Source organism: Stegastes partitus, unplaced genomic scaffold (genome assembly GCF_000690725.1).
Source record: "Stegastes partitus isolate 25-593 unplaced genomic scaffold, Stegastes_partitus-1.0.2 Scaffold1222, whole genome shotgun sequence".
In the NCBI taxonomy this organism is placed as follows: Eukaryota; Metazoa; Chordata; class Actinopteri; family Pomacentridae; genus Stegastes; species Stegastes partitus.
Window position 1 is genome coordinate 36,805 of NW_007578953.1, and position 17,525 is coordinate 54,329.

Below are 17,525 nucleotides of genomic sequence, written 5' to 3' on the forward strand. Positions count from 1 at the left end.
AACTCTGAGATATCAATAATGTGTTTAAAGTTATTTGAAAATGACATTTGAGCGTCATGTTGGGCCTAAAATATTAAAATTAAAGAACAAAATAAGATTAGTTTTTAGTTTTTAGTTGTGTTTTATTTCAAAAAACAGAAAATTTGTTTAGAGTAGTAGCAGAAAATGGAAATACTCAAGTACAGTACTTGTCTAGCTGTTACTTTACTGTCTATAAGTAAATATATCATTAGTTAACAGAAAGATTGAGTTTGAAGTTGTTTGCACCTGAAGATAACTTTTGCCGCCATGTGGGCCCTAAAATATTATAACTGTATTGTATTCTTCTTGAAATTTTAATAGTTTTATTTCAGAAAGAGAAAATTACAGACATTTGCTTCTAAACTGTGTAGTACAAGTGTAATATAGTAGTAGCAGAAAATGGAAATACTCAAGTAAATGTAAAGTACTTTGTAGCTGTACTTAGTTACTTTCTGTTACATTGCTGTATAGAAGTACAAATATGTAAATACAGCTGATTCCATGCGTTGAAGTTGTTTAAAATGACGTTCAGTCGTCATATTGGGCCTAAACGGAGATAAAAGGACAAAAACAGACTCTTTTTTTCATTGTTCTTGATTTTTATTTTAGTTTGTATCTCTGTTCTGGGCTGTAAATTCAGCAGACGGATGTTCATTGTTGTTCCGGGGAACAGGGAACGGCGTCGGTCAATGGCTGACATCTTTCCACCACCGCCGTGATCTCGCCCACGTTCACGCCGTCGTAGGTTCCGGTGATGGAGGTCCAGTGGGTGTCTCCGTTGTGGTTGGTGCGGCTCAGCCTGCCTGTGAACGGGATGCTGGCCTTCATCGTCCTGCCTTCCATCCTCACATTGCAGGAGTAGTTCGGCGGCACCACCAGCTCCACCGACAGCGAGTGGCTGAGGGACTCCGCCATGGTGGTTCCCTCTGAGAAGGTCACCTTCTGCTCCTCGGTGAAGCCCACGTCCCCCGGGCCGAGGATGGGAACCTTGGCCGACATGGTGGACACAGAGCCGTTGCGGGTCTCCCTGCCGATGTCCCAGGTCTTCGCGGACCGGGTCGTCTTCTTCAGCGTCACCGTCTTCACAACGTCTCGGCACTCATGGTTGACGACGTTGATGAGATCCAGGGCCTCTGGTGGTTGGTGGAACAGCTCCATCTTGTCGATGGCGTACTCCACGTGGGAGATGTGCTGGCTGTAGCTGACACGGTTGATGGCCAGGACATGGTATGACTTGTACCAGTACTCATCGCCCTCCCAGGGCAGGAAGAAGGCCTCGTGTCGGGTCACCACTTTGCCGAGCCCGTACTTGTTCTTACCTACGTAGATGTCACTATTGGGGCAGGTCTTGATGGAGTACTGAGGAACAGAACCGTACGAACCTTCAACCCACTGCAGGAACTCGAAGTGGTCCACGTTGACCAGAACCTCGAACGTGGAGGAGGCGTACTCCCTGTCGGCGTAGGGATACTGGCACAACTTCCCTTTGCTGGGTGTGTAGAAACCGGCCTCGCAGTTGACTTTGCAGACGTAGTCGTTGCGTTCAGCATAGCCGTTAAAGATGGCGACGGCGCCGTTAGGGAGGGAACCGTCCCACGTGACCCACTTGAGGTTGACGTACTCGTCAAAGATGGGTAAGGAGTGGGAGGGGGTGTGGGCTTCTGGGCTCTCCACAAGTTTAGGAGGGTTGCTGACCTCCCTGGAGGGGACGACGTCTGCCAGCGCAGGGTTGAGCCACGCTTCTGCACCACAAAACAGAAAGACACCGATGGAGGTTGGGTTCAAAAAAATTACCAAATGACACCATTTATCAGCCAGAAATGGTAAAAACAGGTGGTTCTTGTGTTAGTTTGTATTCAGTATGTCTATCAGATGTCTATGAAACAGGAAGATACCGACTGTAGGTTTGGTTCAACATGTTGTTGTGGGACATTTAACAAATCTGTAATTTAAATAATCTTTGAACCCGCAAACCCACCTTTGGACTCAAAAGGCATTTATTAGCCATAAACTGTAAAAACCAATGAACTAATCATGTGTAACACGTGGCTATACTGAGAAAATTCATCAAATCTAAGCTAAAAAGTTTTATTTCATCAAAATCCATCTCATTAAAAAAAAAAAAAACTCCCCAAGAATTTCGCGCTCCCCAATGCAACAAAAAAAATCTTGGAATTGTAGTTTAGCTGAACTATAAGGTGGCAAAAAACGATGGTACTCAACTATAAGTATCTCAAAATCTGTTTTTAAATGCATCATCCAACCCCGGACACATCAACAGATACTTACACAAGATCAGGTTGTATAGTTTGTATTATTTTGTAGCACTGATTTGTAGGTTGCTGCTGTGAATATATAGTTTTAGTTTCATGTTTTTGTGAGTTTTAAAGAGCCGACAGAAGCCATAAACAGCCCATGTCGTCAGTAAATGTGCTGGACTGTAGAGAGTGACTCACTGCTGGGCTTCTGCTGGCTGTCCTGCAGCTGGTAGAGCAGCGGCTTGGACTGCAGCGTCGGGCTGCACAGCTGCAGCAGCAGCAGAACAACAGCGACGCAATGCCTCATCTGAAAAAACACAGAAAACACACATGGGGAGGGATTTATCACGTGTAAAAACAGCCAGACAGCCACAAAGAGACACAAAGCAACACAGAAAAAATACAAAGAGCATCAAAAACATAGTAAAAAGACACAAAGAGACATAAATAAATGCAAAGTCACACAAACTCGTGACAAAGAGATGCAAGATTAACACAAATAAACACAGAACAACTTCAAAAACACCAAAATGACCAAAAGGAGATGCAGATAAATTAAAAAGAGACTCAAAATGAACATAAATAGACACAAAAACTGCTGGAAAGTCACATGAAAAGACATGAAAACCAATAAACGACACACAAAATGGACAAAAATGAACATATCATAGGTGCAAATTCACATAAAAAGATCAGAAAGAGGTTTAAAACAACAAAAGAGATGTAAAAATAAATTTAAAAAATATGTATTAATTTGCCAATGCACTGTTATTTATATAGAAATAGTTGAGAATACACATTTAGGTGTCACCAACTGCACTGTCTTAGTCACAAATGTTCAGTTTAGCAGCTCTTAAATCAACCAAACCTTCTATTTTTATTCCCATTTAAGTCCAATCTGAAGGTTTTTGTTGAAGTTTTATTAACAGCCTCATTTATAGGATTCTTAGAAACACGATTCACAGAGTGATTAAAAGACCAAAAATTATGTCAACAGATATTTTGAAGTTGGCTTTTATCCAACGTTCAGATTTCTGTTTGGAAATGAAACACAATATTTCAGAAAACAGTGTAAATAATCAGCCGGGGAAGTTTAATGCTCTGTTTTTTACTTTTGTTTTCCCTGAAAAGCAGCAGAAAGAGAAGATTTCCATAAATAAAATGTTCTCAGTGATCTTACATTCCAGATGCATTTATTGATTTCATTCAGAGATTTAAAAATAAATAATCAATCAGGCAGAGAAACGTTGCAGAATCAGTAAAATGAGTGTTTTTTTGTTGTTGTTTTTTTTACCTCCACGGTTCCTCCTGCAGTGACGCCGTCTGCAGACGAGCTCAGCTTTAAAACCTTCCCGGCCGGTTATTGCCCCCCAATAAACCACCACAGCCCAGGTTCAGTCTGACCTGTTCAGGTTCTAACGCAGGCGTGTTCGCGCCTCCTGGCTGGGTTCAGTCAGTCAGTCGAGCTTTAGTCGTGTGTTAAAAGAAATTTTAAAAAGAATCAAAAAGAGCTTTGAAATTAAAAATGCAGATGAAACAATAAAAACAGTAATATAATAAGGAAAAAAGAATGAAAAAACAAATAGAAAGTCAGGCTAGAAAGGGGTTTTAAGTTGAACGGTCTTCCTCTTTAAGTTCTCCATTAAGATGTGGATCAACATTATGACTTCATTATGTCGTTACTGGACTCCTACAGACCTTGACACATATTATTTAAATGTGTCACGAGGTCGTATCTGTCTTATTATTATTATTTTACAGATTTTCCCTGTTTCTTTGTTGTTGTTTTTTTACATTAGATACAGCCGATTATGAGTGAAAAATAAAAAAATAAGTCACGTTTTCCTTGAAAAAACAAAACAAAACTCAAAACAACTCATGAACCAAAACTGTAAAAGAAAAAAAAAGTCCACATCAAAACATTTTTTAAAAAAGTAATTGCAAACAGTATGTAAAGTTTTGCCTTTTAATTTTTTTTCTTTTTACTACATTTAATTTTAAATTAATATTGTCATTTTCTGGATATTTGCTGTTATTTGAAAGAAAAATTACATATATTAGGGACTGAAAATATTATTTTATTATTATCTTACAAATTTTTCCTTTTTTTAAAACATTTTTTTATTGGATACAACCGAATTCCGAGTAAGAAATATATAATATAAATGTTTTATTTATCTCTAGTAAAGTTTTTTTTTTTTCTGCCAGATTTTTGTGACAGTTTTTTACAGATTTGTAGTTTTTGTCTTTTTTTTTTTTGTCATGTATGATTCTTAACTTTTAGCCACACAGGAAACTCATTTGAACTAACAGAGCTCCTGAACACATTTTTTTAGTGTTTTCTTTAAAGCGTGGCGAGAACTTGCAGCTCAGGTCAGATAACGTCGCCAACGTGAACCCCGGAGGCTCTGATCCGACCTCGAAGCAGCTGCAGACTCGGAGGTCAGGAGCTCTCGTCCTTGAACCTCCCGAGTGTTTGTAGAAACGCTGCCGATAACAGACTCGCATCGAGCCCTGCATTCACTCCTTAATGAGCCCGTTAAAAGTGCTTCATAAATACGTTTAAAGTCTGCGTCCGAGGAACGGCCCCATGTCCAAAGTGCTGCGGCGCCGATGACAAGATACAGTACGTCCAGATAAGCTCGGACAGGGAACAAATTGATTAGATCTGCTGTAAGAGGAGCTCATTGATTAAGACGAGGCCTCGTTGCGTAACGTCGCCGGCTGCCAAGATTAAACGGGAGCAGGAGCCGCTCGACACGGACATTGTTCCCTCCACGGTCCTATCGCTGAGAATCGCTGATGTCATGGCCATCTGTCCTTGAGACAGAAAGTTATTATCAATTTATTTATTTAGGTCTGAATGAGGACTCTGTGAGGCGGCGCAAAGGTCATTTACATTCACAAACTGAGCTGCTGCCTTCAGCCTCCTAAAGAACACGTTATTATTCAGCTTTGGTGAGTTCTGTTCAGCAGCCGCTCGGGTTTTACTCTCAAACCATTTTATTTTCACACAAGAAGCTGAAACAAAGCAGGTTTCTGTGGGATTTTGCAGAAATCAGAATTTATCTGCAAATTCACTCAGCGTAGGTCAACAAGCTGATGTTTTGAGCTAAACGCTAACATTAGCAGAAGCCAAGTTCAGAGCCTTGGGTTACTTTGTTAGAACGCTAACGTTGCTATATCAGTGCAACTTCTGCAGGTTTTGGGTCATAAATCCAAATATCTTGGATCACAAAGCCATCTGGGTTAATTCTACAAGACACAAAAGAGACGCAAAATGGACACAAACAGGCAAAAAATATCTGCAAAAGACACAGAAAGACCAGAGAGAGACGCAAACTAGAATGAAAAAGGAGCAAAATAAACAGAAATACATGCAAAAAGACAGCAGAGGCCCACAAATAGACCAAAAATAAATGAAACCAATAAAAAAAGAGGTGCAAAATGACACAAATAGACATGAAATGATTGCAAACACACAAAAAGACACCAAGGACGAGCTGGCCAATGAAAAGTAGATGCAAGAAGGACACAAATAAGCAACTGCAAAGACGTAAAAAGACCTGAAAACTGTGTACCGGTGGACTGATACTGATCAAAAATTAATTTTAGAATAATTGTTTCTTTACTTTCAATTCTTTAAAAAGTAATTTTGGTAACATGATGTGTCAGTGGTAGAAGAAATAATTATTCTTTTCTAACAATTTCATTTCTACAATCACTAGTATTTATTTCAACTTTTTTCTCACCTTTTCCAAAACCTCATTGCATTTTTTCAGACACCAAGTTGTATGTTTTTTTTAAATTCTGTTTTAAAAACTCTTGATTTTATTACTTTTGCTGCTTTGCAGAGCACTTTTAAATAAAGATCACTTTTATTGTTTTTTAAAAATGTTTTATTTTAAGGTGTAGACAGCAAAACCTGGAAGTTAAACTTTGACTTTCAAAATACAATTTTAAAAAAAATGAATTCAGTTCTATTTGTTTGTACCGCGCAGCTTGCAACATGTCATCACACAGCGCTTTACATAGCAAGGTACAGACCCTACAGATTTAACAGAGAAACCAACAATCTGTAAGCATAACCTTAAAAGTAGAGAGGATGTCTGCTTCTTGAACCCAAACTGGGAGCTGATTCCATAAGACAGGAGCTGATAACTGAAGACTCTGCCTCCCATTCTGCTTCTGGAAACTCTAGAACCACCAGTAGACCTGCAGTCTGAGAGCGTCATTGAGAGTTTTATATGTTAAAAGCAGGATTTTAAATTCTATCCTGGATTTTACAGGAAGCCAATAAAGAGAAGCTAGTACTGGAGAAATATGATCTCTTTTATTGGTTCCTGTCAGAACCCTGGCTGCAGCCTTTTGGATCAGCTGGAGGTTTTTAAGAGAATTATTAGGACATCCTGATAATAAGGAATTACAATAGTCCAGCCTAGAGGTTATAAATGCATGGACTAGTTTCTCAGCATCACTCTGAGACAGGATGCTCCTGATTTTTACAATATTACATAAATGAAAAAAGGCTGTCCTACAAACTTTTATTTGGCTGTTGAATGACATGTCCTGGTCAAAAATAACTCCAAGATTCTTTACAGTCGAGCTGGAGGCCAAGGCAATGCCATCTAGAGAAGCTATCTGGTTCGATATTGTGTTTCTGAGGTGTTTAGGGTCAAATACAATAATCTCAGTTTTGTCTTAATTTAAATGGAGGAAATTCCAGGTCATCCAAGCCTTTATGTCCTTCAGACAAGCCTGGAGTTTGACCAACTGATTGGTTTCACTTGGCTTCATAGATAAATATAGCTGGGTGTCGTCTGCATAACAGTGGAAATTTATGCAATGCTTCCTAATAATATTGCCTAAAGGGAGCATGTACAAGGTAAATAATATTGGTCCTAACACAGAGCCCTGTGGAACTCCATAACTAACTCTACTGCGGGTGGAAGAATCATCATTACATGAACAAACTGGAATCCATCCATCCATCCATTTTCTATACACCGCTTAATCCTCACTAGGGTCGCGGGGGGGGCTGAGCCTATCCCAGCCGACTTAGGGCGAAGGCAGGGGACACCCTGGACAGGTCGCCAGTCCATCACAGGGCCACACTTAGAGACAGACAACCAAGCACACTCACATTCACACCTACGGACAATTTAGAATCACCAATTAACCTCAGCATGGTTGGACTGTGTGGGAGGAAGCCGGAGAACCCGGAGAGAACCCACGCTGCACCGGGAGAACATGCAAACTCCACGCAGAAAGATTCCGGTGCCCCCACCGGGATGCGAACCGGCAACCTTCTTGCTGCGAGTCAACAGTGCTACCAACTGCGCCACCTTGCAGCCCCAAACTGGAATCTGTCTGATAAATATGATTTAAACCAGTTTAATGCAGTTCCTTTAAGCTCAATTAAACATTCCAGTCTCTGTAATAAGATGCTGTGATCCACTGGATCAATTGCAGCACTGCAGAACCAGTATAGAAACTAGTCCACTGTCTGAGGCTATAAGATCAGTAGTGACCTTCACCAGTGCTGTCTCTGTGCTATGATTCATTCTAAATCCTGACTGAAACTCTTCAACCAAACCATGTCTATGCAGCAACAACTTTTTCAAGAATTTTAGAAATAAAAGGAAGGTTGGATATGGGCCTATAGTTAGCTAAAACGGCTGGATCTAGAGTAGACTTTTTGAGCAGTGGTTTTATTATAGCTACTTTAAAAGCCTGCGGTACGTGGCCTGTTAGTATAGAGAAGCTGATGATATTTAATACTGCAGTATTTACTCAAGGAAAGATTTCCTTGAACAGTCCAGTTGGAATTGGGTCTAACAGACATGTCGCTGGTTTAGAATAATTTACTATCAACGTGAGCTCTGACAGATTTACAGCAGAGAAGCAGTCTAACTATAAATCTGGTCCTTTGGATGCATCCAGAGCTGCTGCTGCACCAACAGACATGCGAATCGTTTGTTGTCTAATATTCAAAACTTTATCAGTGAAGAAGGTCATAAAATCTTCACTGCTGAGAGCTAAAGGAAACAAGGCTCCACAGAGCTGTGACTCTTTGTCAGCCTGGCTACAGTGCTGAAAAGAAACCTGGGGTTGTTCAGGTTTTCCTCAATTAGGGATTAATAATAAGCAGTTCTTGTCTTGCGGATCGCTTTTTTTTATAGGTAACTGTGAGTCTTCTGAATTGGTAGAGCGCCACTGTCTTTCTAACCTTCTTAATTTCTGTTTTAAGATGCAAAGCTGTTGACTATGCCACAGAGCTATTTTATCATAATTTATTGTCTTCTTTTTCAATGGGGCAACAGCATCAACTGAAGAACGCAGTAAAGCTGCAGTTCTATCAACAAGATTATCCACCTGTGTGGGACTAAGATTGGAGGAGCTGCTCTTTGTTGTGTCGGCATTGAAATAAATAATCGTGGAATCGTTTCTTTACATTTAATTACTTTATAAATGTATTTTCTCAAAATTGTAGAAAGATTTGCAGAAACTGAAAACTCTACTTGTGTGACGTTAAATTATTATTATTAGTAAAATCATATGCAATAAAATAGAAGAGACTGTGCAGAAAAGTGGCATTTGATTTTCATTTTAAATGTGTATGTAAAGCTTTTTTCAGACACCAAATTGTGTTTTTAACTCTTTTAAAATCTGACAATTTTACAGCTTTTGTGTTTCATTTTGCTGCTTTGTGAAACACAAATAAAAATTCTTGTTGTTAAAACCCGTTTCATTTAAAAGTGTAGCTGACAAACCCTATAACTCTAATTTCAAAATAAACTAAAGAAAAATAATTGAATGTTCTCTTAGCTGTAGAAAAAATAATAGAAGCTGAAAACTTTGGTTCGGTTCTCAGTAAATGTAATTGATCTGATGATCTGTTGTGATCCTAAATTATTACAAGCAATTCATGTGCAAGTAAAAACAAGGAGAAACTACTCATTTAATTACTTTTGTGTCCTATTTTGTTGCATAAATAAAAATCATTAATATACAATGTTTGATTGTAACCTGTAACTCTAATTATCTAATAAAATGATCACAACTTTATCATTTGCATATAATTAGTTAAATTGTGTGGAAGTAAAAAGAAGAAGAAAAGTGTCATTTTATTGTATTTTCAGACACCAGCGCACACTGAAGATGTTTCCGCTGTATTTTATTATTTTTTATTGTGACACATCTTTTACGTTCATGAGCATATCTTGTTTTAAAACATCTTTTAGAGTGTCGTCTGTCAGTCCTTCAGGGGCAGGGCTGGGCGTTGGGCACTGGTTCGCAGCGGTCCACCACGGCCCTGACTTCTCCGATCTGGACTCCGTCGTACGTCCCGGTGATGGAGGTCCACTGGGTCTCTCCGTTGCTGTAGGTCCGGCTGAGGCGAGCCGTGTAGGGGATGTCGGCTGTGATCTTGCGTCCCTCCATGCGGACCTGGCAGGAGTAGTTTGGCAGCACCTTGAGCTCCACGGACACCGAGTGGCTGAGCACCTCCACCACCGTGGTTCCTCTGGAGAACTCCAGTGTCTTCTCGCCGCTCAGCTCAATGCCGACAGAGCTGATGAGTGGGATATTGGCTGTGATGCTGCCAGCGATGCCCAGCATGGTGGATCGGCCGATGTTCCAAGTGGTCTCGACCTCCGAATCCTTGGAGATTGTGACTGTCTTCCCGATGGTCTGGCAATCGTTGTTGGTGACGCTGGAGATGCGCATGGTCTCTGGAGGGTACTGGAAGATGGCGACCTCGTCGATGGCGTACTTGACATCGGTGATGTGCTGAGTGTAGGCATCCCTGTTGATGGTCAGGACGTGGTATGACTTGTACCAGTACTCGTCGCCTTCCCAGGGCAGGAAGAAGGCCTCAAACTTGGGCACCACCTTACCGAGGCCGTACTTGTTCTTCCCGACATAGATGTCGACTTCCGCGCAGGTTCTGACTGAGTACTGTGGCACAGAACCGTGCGAGCCTTCCTTCCACTCCACGAACTCAAAGTTGTCTTTGTTGGTGAGGATCTGGAACTTGGAGGCTTGGTACTCGTGTTCTCCGTAAGGGTATCTGCAGTATGGACCAAGGCTGGGGCTGTAGAAACCGGCCTCGCAGTTGTACATGCAGATGTAGTCGGTGCGCTTGGTGTAGCCGTTGTAGATGGAGACGGCACCGTTCGGCAGAAACCCGTCCCAGGTCACCCACTCCAGGTTCACATTGTCACCGAACAGGAAAGATGAAGGAAGGTCCTGCTGCTGCTCCAGGTTGGCCGGATTCAGAGGACCAGACACCACCTGACCGGTCGGTTCAGGGACTTGGCCCTCCAGCTCCGGGTTCAGGAGGGACACTGCAGAAAAAAACAAGAAATTTAGATATTGAACCAGAATATACCTTCTGTCAAAACAAACAGAAGAACTAAGGTGGCTGTGTCGGTGCAGATTCCCAGTCATCCCGGTCTTTAGTAGAAATGAACTGGACTTCTCTTTTAGCTTCTTGAAGACCTTTCATCCAAGAGGCTTCTTCAGTTCTGACTCAATTTAGGAAGGTGTATTGAAAAGTTAAAATGGGCGATCTGACAATGTTAAATTGTGGAAGAGCTCAGTTTGACATATGATCTGCTTTTTTTTTTTTTTTTTAGAGAATTCACATCATGTCATTAACTTTCTGACCCCCAAAACTCGCTGGTGGGTTTAAAAGTCATGCTGTTGTCCAAAGACAAAAGGCCAAAAGTACACCATAAATCCTAAAAAAATCTTCATATTTTTAACTTTCCAATTATTCTTGAACCACAATCTTAAAGATGTGCTTTGATTGGGGGGAGAAAATAATCAAATCCAAGCTTAGACTGATATTTAACTTTTCGATGATTTCTGTCCCTCTGTGTCATACTGAAAATCTGTTTCCATAGAGGTGCAGGACTTTATGTTGCAGTGCAAAATAATTCCACAGTGAGGAAACATGTGACAGGAGCAAAATAAACACCTAGAAATTCATTTAGGACCTTCACATAATTAGGACAACACTCGTTTGATGAATCTTTGAGGTGTTTAGTCAACAGAAAACTGCATGACACGAAAAGATGTTGTCGATCCTAGTCTGTTAATGTCATAAAAACTTTAAACATATATCAAAGAAATCTGACCTTTCCTGTGCTCCGAGCTCTTCTTCACGATGTCCTGCAGACTGGCTGCAGACAGAGCCAGCAGGGCCGACAGCAGCAACACCGACAGCTTCATCTGGAGGCCACAACACAAAACCCTTTAAAGTCAACGTGGTCGCCCCTTTACTAACTCACCATCCAATATTCCACCCAAATGTTTGTGGATGCAATCAGTAGTTTGCAGCTGCAGGTACTACTTCAGTCTTTCAGCACGCTACAGATTATCAGCAATCTTCATTCAAAGTACAGCGCCAGTGTCACTGCCCGACATTCCAGAGCGACAAGTACAACAATCACTAGAATATTTAAAACCAACAGCTGAAGTGGTCTTTGTGTTTATTCAGAGTTTCCTGTTTACTGACTGTGGTTTGACTGACACCTTTAATATCATCAGCCTTAATCATAATGCAAATATTACCATCATGTTTGCACTTTGACACATTCAGCTTTACTGTTTTTATACAATGTCTTTTTAATTCTTGCAATTCTTCAACTACACTTGTAATATTTTTAGCTTTATATATAACCTGTCATGGTCTTAGCTTTAACATTTAAACTAGGTGAATTAGTTAAAAAATGACTTTTCACTACAGATATTAATTTGTAGATCTCAGAAATTAGGAGATTATTTTCTTGAATACATAACATTTTTATTATTTACATAACATTACTTATTTTATGTATTATCCTTCAAATGTAAGTAACAGTAATGTTGTAGATGTTACTTTCTTGACTTTAGCAGTTTCCTAGTTGAAGGCCAATTCAAATGTATGAAACACCACCCACATGTAATTAGTTATTCTTTACTTTAATGCATTATTTACTGATAATTAGATATTAAATAGAGCTATATATATTAAAAATAAAATAAAATACACCCAGAGGCACTGAAATAGTAGATTATCTCTGGAGACATCTGATGAAGTTAGTTTTACATCACATATATTCATAAACCAAATTTGGAAATGTGTTATAATTGGCACACACACACACACACACACACACATATATATATATATATATATATATATATATATATATATATATATATATATAAATTGAATGTATATTTTAAATGATATTCTCTTGGTGTCTGAGCCTGATCGAAGCAGCACTCACCTTCCCGTCGCTCTCCGGTGAATCCACCTCCACTAACCTCCAGGTTTATATAGCTGCTTTATGGCTCCGTCATAAAACAGACTGTTCACCTTCACTGTGCCCGACTTTGACCTACAAACACAAACTGGTGCAGTGAGGAGGACAGATGGGTTCCTCTCTGTCTTTTTTCAAGTACATTTTAAATAACGTACGGATTGATTTCCAACAAGTTTAATGTGCGTACTTGTCTGTTTTTGGATCTGAGAAGTAGAAAAGTAGAAGCATACCCCTTTCAAATAACAACTTTGGGTTACGTGCAGGTTTCTGGTGGTCTGAGTTGGCACTACAGACTAGAATACTTTGTTTTTTAGGTCTGTCTTATCATTGACTTCTACTCAGATATGTCTCACAATAGTGTGGAGTCGTCTGCATAGAACTGTAGACCGCAGAAGCCAAGATTTACTGGAGAATGTGTCGATAAGCCCATTTCAACTGCAGACAGTTTTAGGGTGGCATGAACTTTTTGCGTCTTCTAAACTACAGGAACCAGCCCTATGGACCCTCTTTTAGAGCCATGTTTTGGGAAGAAACTAGAACCTAGTTTCGGCTGCAAAAAAATAAGCATGCATTTACATCAAATTTAGAGCGTGCACTCATCTTTTTGTGTTTTGGTGCAAAATGTGTGTATCAACACCAGAACAAAAGCTAAAGACCTTGTGAAGATGCTGCTGAAGCTGGTCAGAGAGTCATTATCCACAGTGAAACCAGTCTTGTACCAATATGGGCTGAAAGGCTGCTCAGAGAGGAAGAAGACATTACTCCAGAAGAAACATGAAAAAGACGGATTACAGTTTGTAAATGCACACAGAGACAAAGAGCTTCATTTGTGAAGACATGTCCTGTGGTCTGATGGAACTAAACCTGAACTGTTTGGCCTAAATGACCATCGTTACATTTGGAGGAAAAAGGGGGAAGCTTGTAAGACTGAGAACAGAATCCCAACTGTGAAGCACGGGGGTGGCAGCATCATGCTGTGGGGGTGTTTTTTTGCAGGAGGGACTGGTGCACTTCACAGAATAGATGGAATCATGAGGAAAGAACATTATGTGGAAATATTGAAGCAACCTCTCAAGACATCAGCAGGAAGTTAAAGCTTGGGCACTAATGGGTCTTCAGATGGACAATGACCCTAAACATACCACCAGATTAGTTACAGAGAGGCTTCAGGACAACAAAGTCAGTGTTGTGGAGTGGCCATCACAAAGCCCTAATCTCAATCCTGGAGAACATTAGTGGAGCAAGGAGACCAACAAACCTGACTCAGTTCCACCAGTTCTATCAGGAGGAATGGGCCAGAATTCATCAAACTACTGTGAGAAGCTTGTGGAAGGAAACCCAAAACATTTGCCCCAAGTCATACAGTTTCAAGGCAACGCTACCAGATACTGAGGAGATGGATGGAAACTTCTGACTTTGAAGAAAGTCATAAAAAAATTCTCTCTCTCATTATTCTGCCGTTTATCAAATAGAAATAATGTTGGTAATCCTAGCTGACCTGAAACAGGAAAAGTTGAGTCTGATTTAATGTCAGACAGAGAAAAGAAAATGTCGTGTGTTTTTATACGGTGGATGTAAACTTGTGGTTTCAACAGTATTCACACAGTTGGCAGCTTTTTCCTTCTGTTGCTGCAGCACTTGAGTTGCTTTCTGCCTGTATTATACTTTTAAATTTGTCATCATTCAGTGTTATAATTTGTTCTTATTCTGAGAAATAAGCGTCTATTTTGCTCTCTGTGTTTGATCAACTGGTGCCAAGACTTGTATTTCAATTCAGAAACTTTGACTTGGACTGACAGCGGTGCAGCTGTTGCTGAGCCAATCTGTGGATGTTTTCCAGGTGAAAATGTACAAAAATAAAATCCTTGAACTTCAGTGGTTTGGCTGCAGACTAAGATGGGGAAGATAATTCAGAGCAGCCTTGATCTGAGGACTGGTTACAAAATGAGGGCAGATAAGATTCAGGATTATTAACGTGAGAGAAAACAAACTGATAAGGCAGCAAATGATGTCAAAACATCGCTCTGTATCAGCGACCTTCAGTGTATCAGGCACTCTTCAGTCCTTATAAACTAAATTATAGTTATAAACTGTGATAAATATGTGTTTAATAACCTCTTAGTCCATTTTCAATATCCAAACTCTCAACAGTGACACAGAAATGTAAAGGAATACTTCATCATGAACCATGAAGAACTGAGGGCAGCAGAGAAGGAGACATTTTTAGAAACAAACTCAACATCTGTCTTTAATTTAATTAATTTATTGACATATTTAAATCTAGTTTTTACAAACTTTATTTTGCTACTATTGTCCTATCTTTGAAAATATGAACCATTTTCTTTGGATTTCCTCAGTACCTGATTAAATGAAATCCTTTATTGTAACATTTATTGTGTAAATAACTTTGTGTTACAATCAATTTGTGCAAAAAGCACGACACACATTAAGATTGATTGATTGACTGATTGATTTATTGATTGATCAAACATCCAGCTTTCAGTAATAGTAAAAGGAGGCGTTATACATTAAATATTTAGTTTATAATAAACCTGAGTCAAGGTGAACTATTGTTTTCTGACCCTGACTGGATCTCATGGTCTTCATCAGTGGAGGTGTTGCAGTGTGGAGTGATTTCTTATTAAACATTCATTTTGATTTCATTTGTGCTTCAGGAAACACAAAACTGGTGGTTTATAAGTTCACACAGACACTCAGACGTGAGCTATAAGTAGGGATTTTATTGAATAATTACATTCATGTGTGAAGATGATCAACATTAACATCATAACGTGCAACATGTAGTTTATGATCCCACTTCAATGCATTCTGCTGGATGATTCCTGAACTGCTGGAAGAGATGAACAGAGAACTTTATCTCCACCTGTGATGACAGTTAGTGATCTTTCAGCGCCACCTGCTGGATTCATCATGAACACACAAACTTTCTGACTTTTAGAAAACTAATAAACTAATCCAGTAATTAATCTGAAAAATAATAAAATTAAAAGAATTAGTGCAGCAGAATAACTTTCATTGTATTTAGTGACCTGAAACTGATATCAGTGTGTACATTATGAGAGAAAGTAAAGTTTGTTTATGTGCAATTTGTTTTGAATAATTTGTTGTTATTTTACAGGTCGTCCTTGTGTTGCTGAATTTCAGGAAATAAGTAAAATCACAGGAAGAAAAACATGCTAGTTATTCATGAATACTTTTTAAAATGAACACATGTGACAGTACAGTTAGACAGTTTGACTTGATTTAAATCAGTAACTAAATAATAATATATAAAAATCTGTATATGATATGATTTTACAGTAAAGTTACATTATTCACCAGTTTCAGTGATTTTTTTCTGGCATCCTTTCTGTCAGATTTATTTATTTATTTGACATTTTTCATTAATTTTACAGATATTTGGCTTCATTTGAAAGAAAAATAATGTATAATTAAGATTGGAAAACTGCACTTTTTCCAGTTTCTGTTTTGTTAAATTACAAATAATATGTTTTAACATCACAGAAATAACATCCATCCATCCTCTACACACCGCTTAATCCTCATTAGGGTCATGGGGGGCTGGAGTCGACTTAGGGCGAAGGCAGGGGACACCCTGGACAGGTAACCAGTCTATCACAGGGCTACACTTAGACCAAGCACACTCACATTCACGCCTATGGACAATTTAGAATCACCAATTAACCTCATCATGTTTTTGGACTGTGGGAGGAAGCCGGAGAACCCGGAGAGAACCCACGCTGCACGGGGAGAACATGTAAACTCCACGCCGAGTTTCCGGTGCCCCCACCGGGACGCGAACCAGAAACCTTCTTGCTGCGAGGCAACAGTGCTACCAACTGCGCCACCTTGCAGCCCAAGTTATGACACACGTTCACATTATTTATTGACTGTATATTTTAAAGATATCAAATATATTTTTAACTAAATTAAGATCTAAAATAATACAATATAAAATACAAGAATTTAAATTACAATATTGTATATACTAGGTCATTAAATCCGTATGTCAGTTGAGCCTGTCAACGAGGTTGCCTGTAAGGATTTTTAAGATCCAGCAAGTGTCAGTATTGAGCAACACAGTGACACAGTACCCACACAGTATCAATACAGTTTGGGTGATGTGCCACAACGCTTCATGAGACCTCATCTGCCCATCACTAGTAAGGACCAAAGATCTTACTTCTCCAAACTTCTGTTTACAGCGTGGCACCAGACAGAGCTGCCCGCTCTCTCCCTCACTTTTTGCCATTTTTATTGAACCCTTAGCAGCTGCCATAAGACAGGATAAAGAAATTAAAGGAATCTCTGCCAAAAACATAGAACATAAGATAAGTCTTTATGCAGATGATGTATTACTTTTCCTCTAAAATTCACAAACATCTCTCTCCCAGACAATCAGAGTCATTAACAAACTCTCATCCATTTCTGACTACTCCATTAACTGATCTAAGACCATAGCTCTGCCCATTAACTGTAACTTACAAAATATACCCAATATCACAATACTGTCTGGAAACATTAGATATTTGAGTATAAACATTTCTTCCAAACTGTCAGAATTGATAAAGCTCAATTATGTTCAGCTCTTAAAAACAATAGAGGATGATCTTTCACGGTGGAGGCACCTACCTATATCACTTATGGGGAGGGCTGCCACCACTGAAATGATGGTCTTACCTAAAGTTAACTATTTGTTCTCAGTGAATGTAGTTGGTTTAAGTCACTGGAGTCACACATTTCCAAATTTCTTTGGAAAGATAAGCTATAGGGCTGCAGGGTGGCGCAGTTGGTAGCACTGTTGCCTCACAGCAAGAAGGTTGTCGGTTCGCGTCCCGGGGGGGGGGGGATTGTTCTGCGTGGAGTTTGCATGTTCTCCCCGTGCAGCGTGGGTTTTCTCCGGGTTCTC

The 17,525-nt window shown here is 39.6% G+C and overlaps 2 protein-coding genes across 2 annotated transcripts; both read right to left on the minus strand.

Annotated features, from left to right (window-relative positions):
• Nucleotides 1-672: 672 nt before the first annotated feature.
• LOC103368923 (natterin-3-like) lies at nt 673-4,787 on the minus strand. Its single transcript, XM_008297466.1, has 3 exons — nt 4,698-4,787; nt 2,478-2,586; nt 673-1,763 (listed from the first exon to the last, which is right to left on the minus strand). The coding sequence occupies exons 1-3, from the start codon at nt 4,785-4,787 to the stop codon at nt 673-675; spliced, it is 1,290 nt and encodes a 429-aa protein (XP_008295688.1).
• A 4,755-nt stretch (nt 4,788-9,542) lies between these two features.
• On the minus strand, nt 9,543-11,516 carry LOC103368914 (natterin-3-like). Its single transcript, XM_008297452.1, has 2 exons — nt 11,423-11,516; nt 9,543-10,627 (listed from the first exon to the last, which is right to left on the minus strand). The coding sequence occupies exons 1-2, from the start codon at nt 11,514-11,516 to the stop codon at nt 9,543-9,545; spliced, it is 1,179 nt and encodes a 392-aa protein (XP_008295674.1).
• Nucleotides 11,517-17,525: the final 6,009 nt, after the last annotated feature.

Excerpts from the sequence above, each read along its gene's own strand:
- LOC103368914 (XM_008297452.1), bottom strand. The coding sequence starts at position 11,516 with ATGAAGCTGTCGGTGTTGCTGCTGTCGGCCCTGCTGGCTCTGTCTGCA. Across the intron at positions 10,628-11,422 it reads GAGCTCGGAGCACAGGAAAG|TGTCCCTCCTGAACCCGGAG; the intron begins GTCAGATTTCTT and ends TTTTTTCTGCAG.
- LOC103368923 (XM_008297466.1), bottom strand. The coding sequence starts at position 4,787 with ATGCGAGTCTGTTATCGGCAGCGTTTCTACAAACACTCGGGAGGTTCA. Across the intron at positions 2,587-4,697 it reads GAGTCTGCAGCTGCTTCGAG|ATGAGGCATTGCGTCGCTGT; the intron begins GTCGGATCAGAG and ends GTGTTTTTTCAG. Across the intron at positions 1,764-2,477 it reads CAGCCAGCAGAAGCCCAGCA|AAGCGTGGCTCAACCCTGCG; the intron begins GTGAGTCACTCT and ends TTTGTGGTGCAG.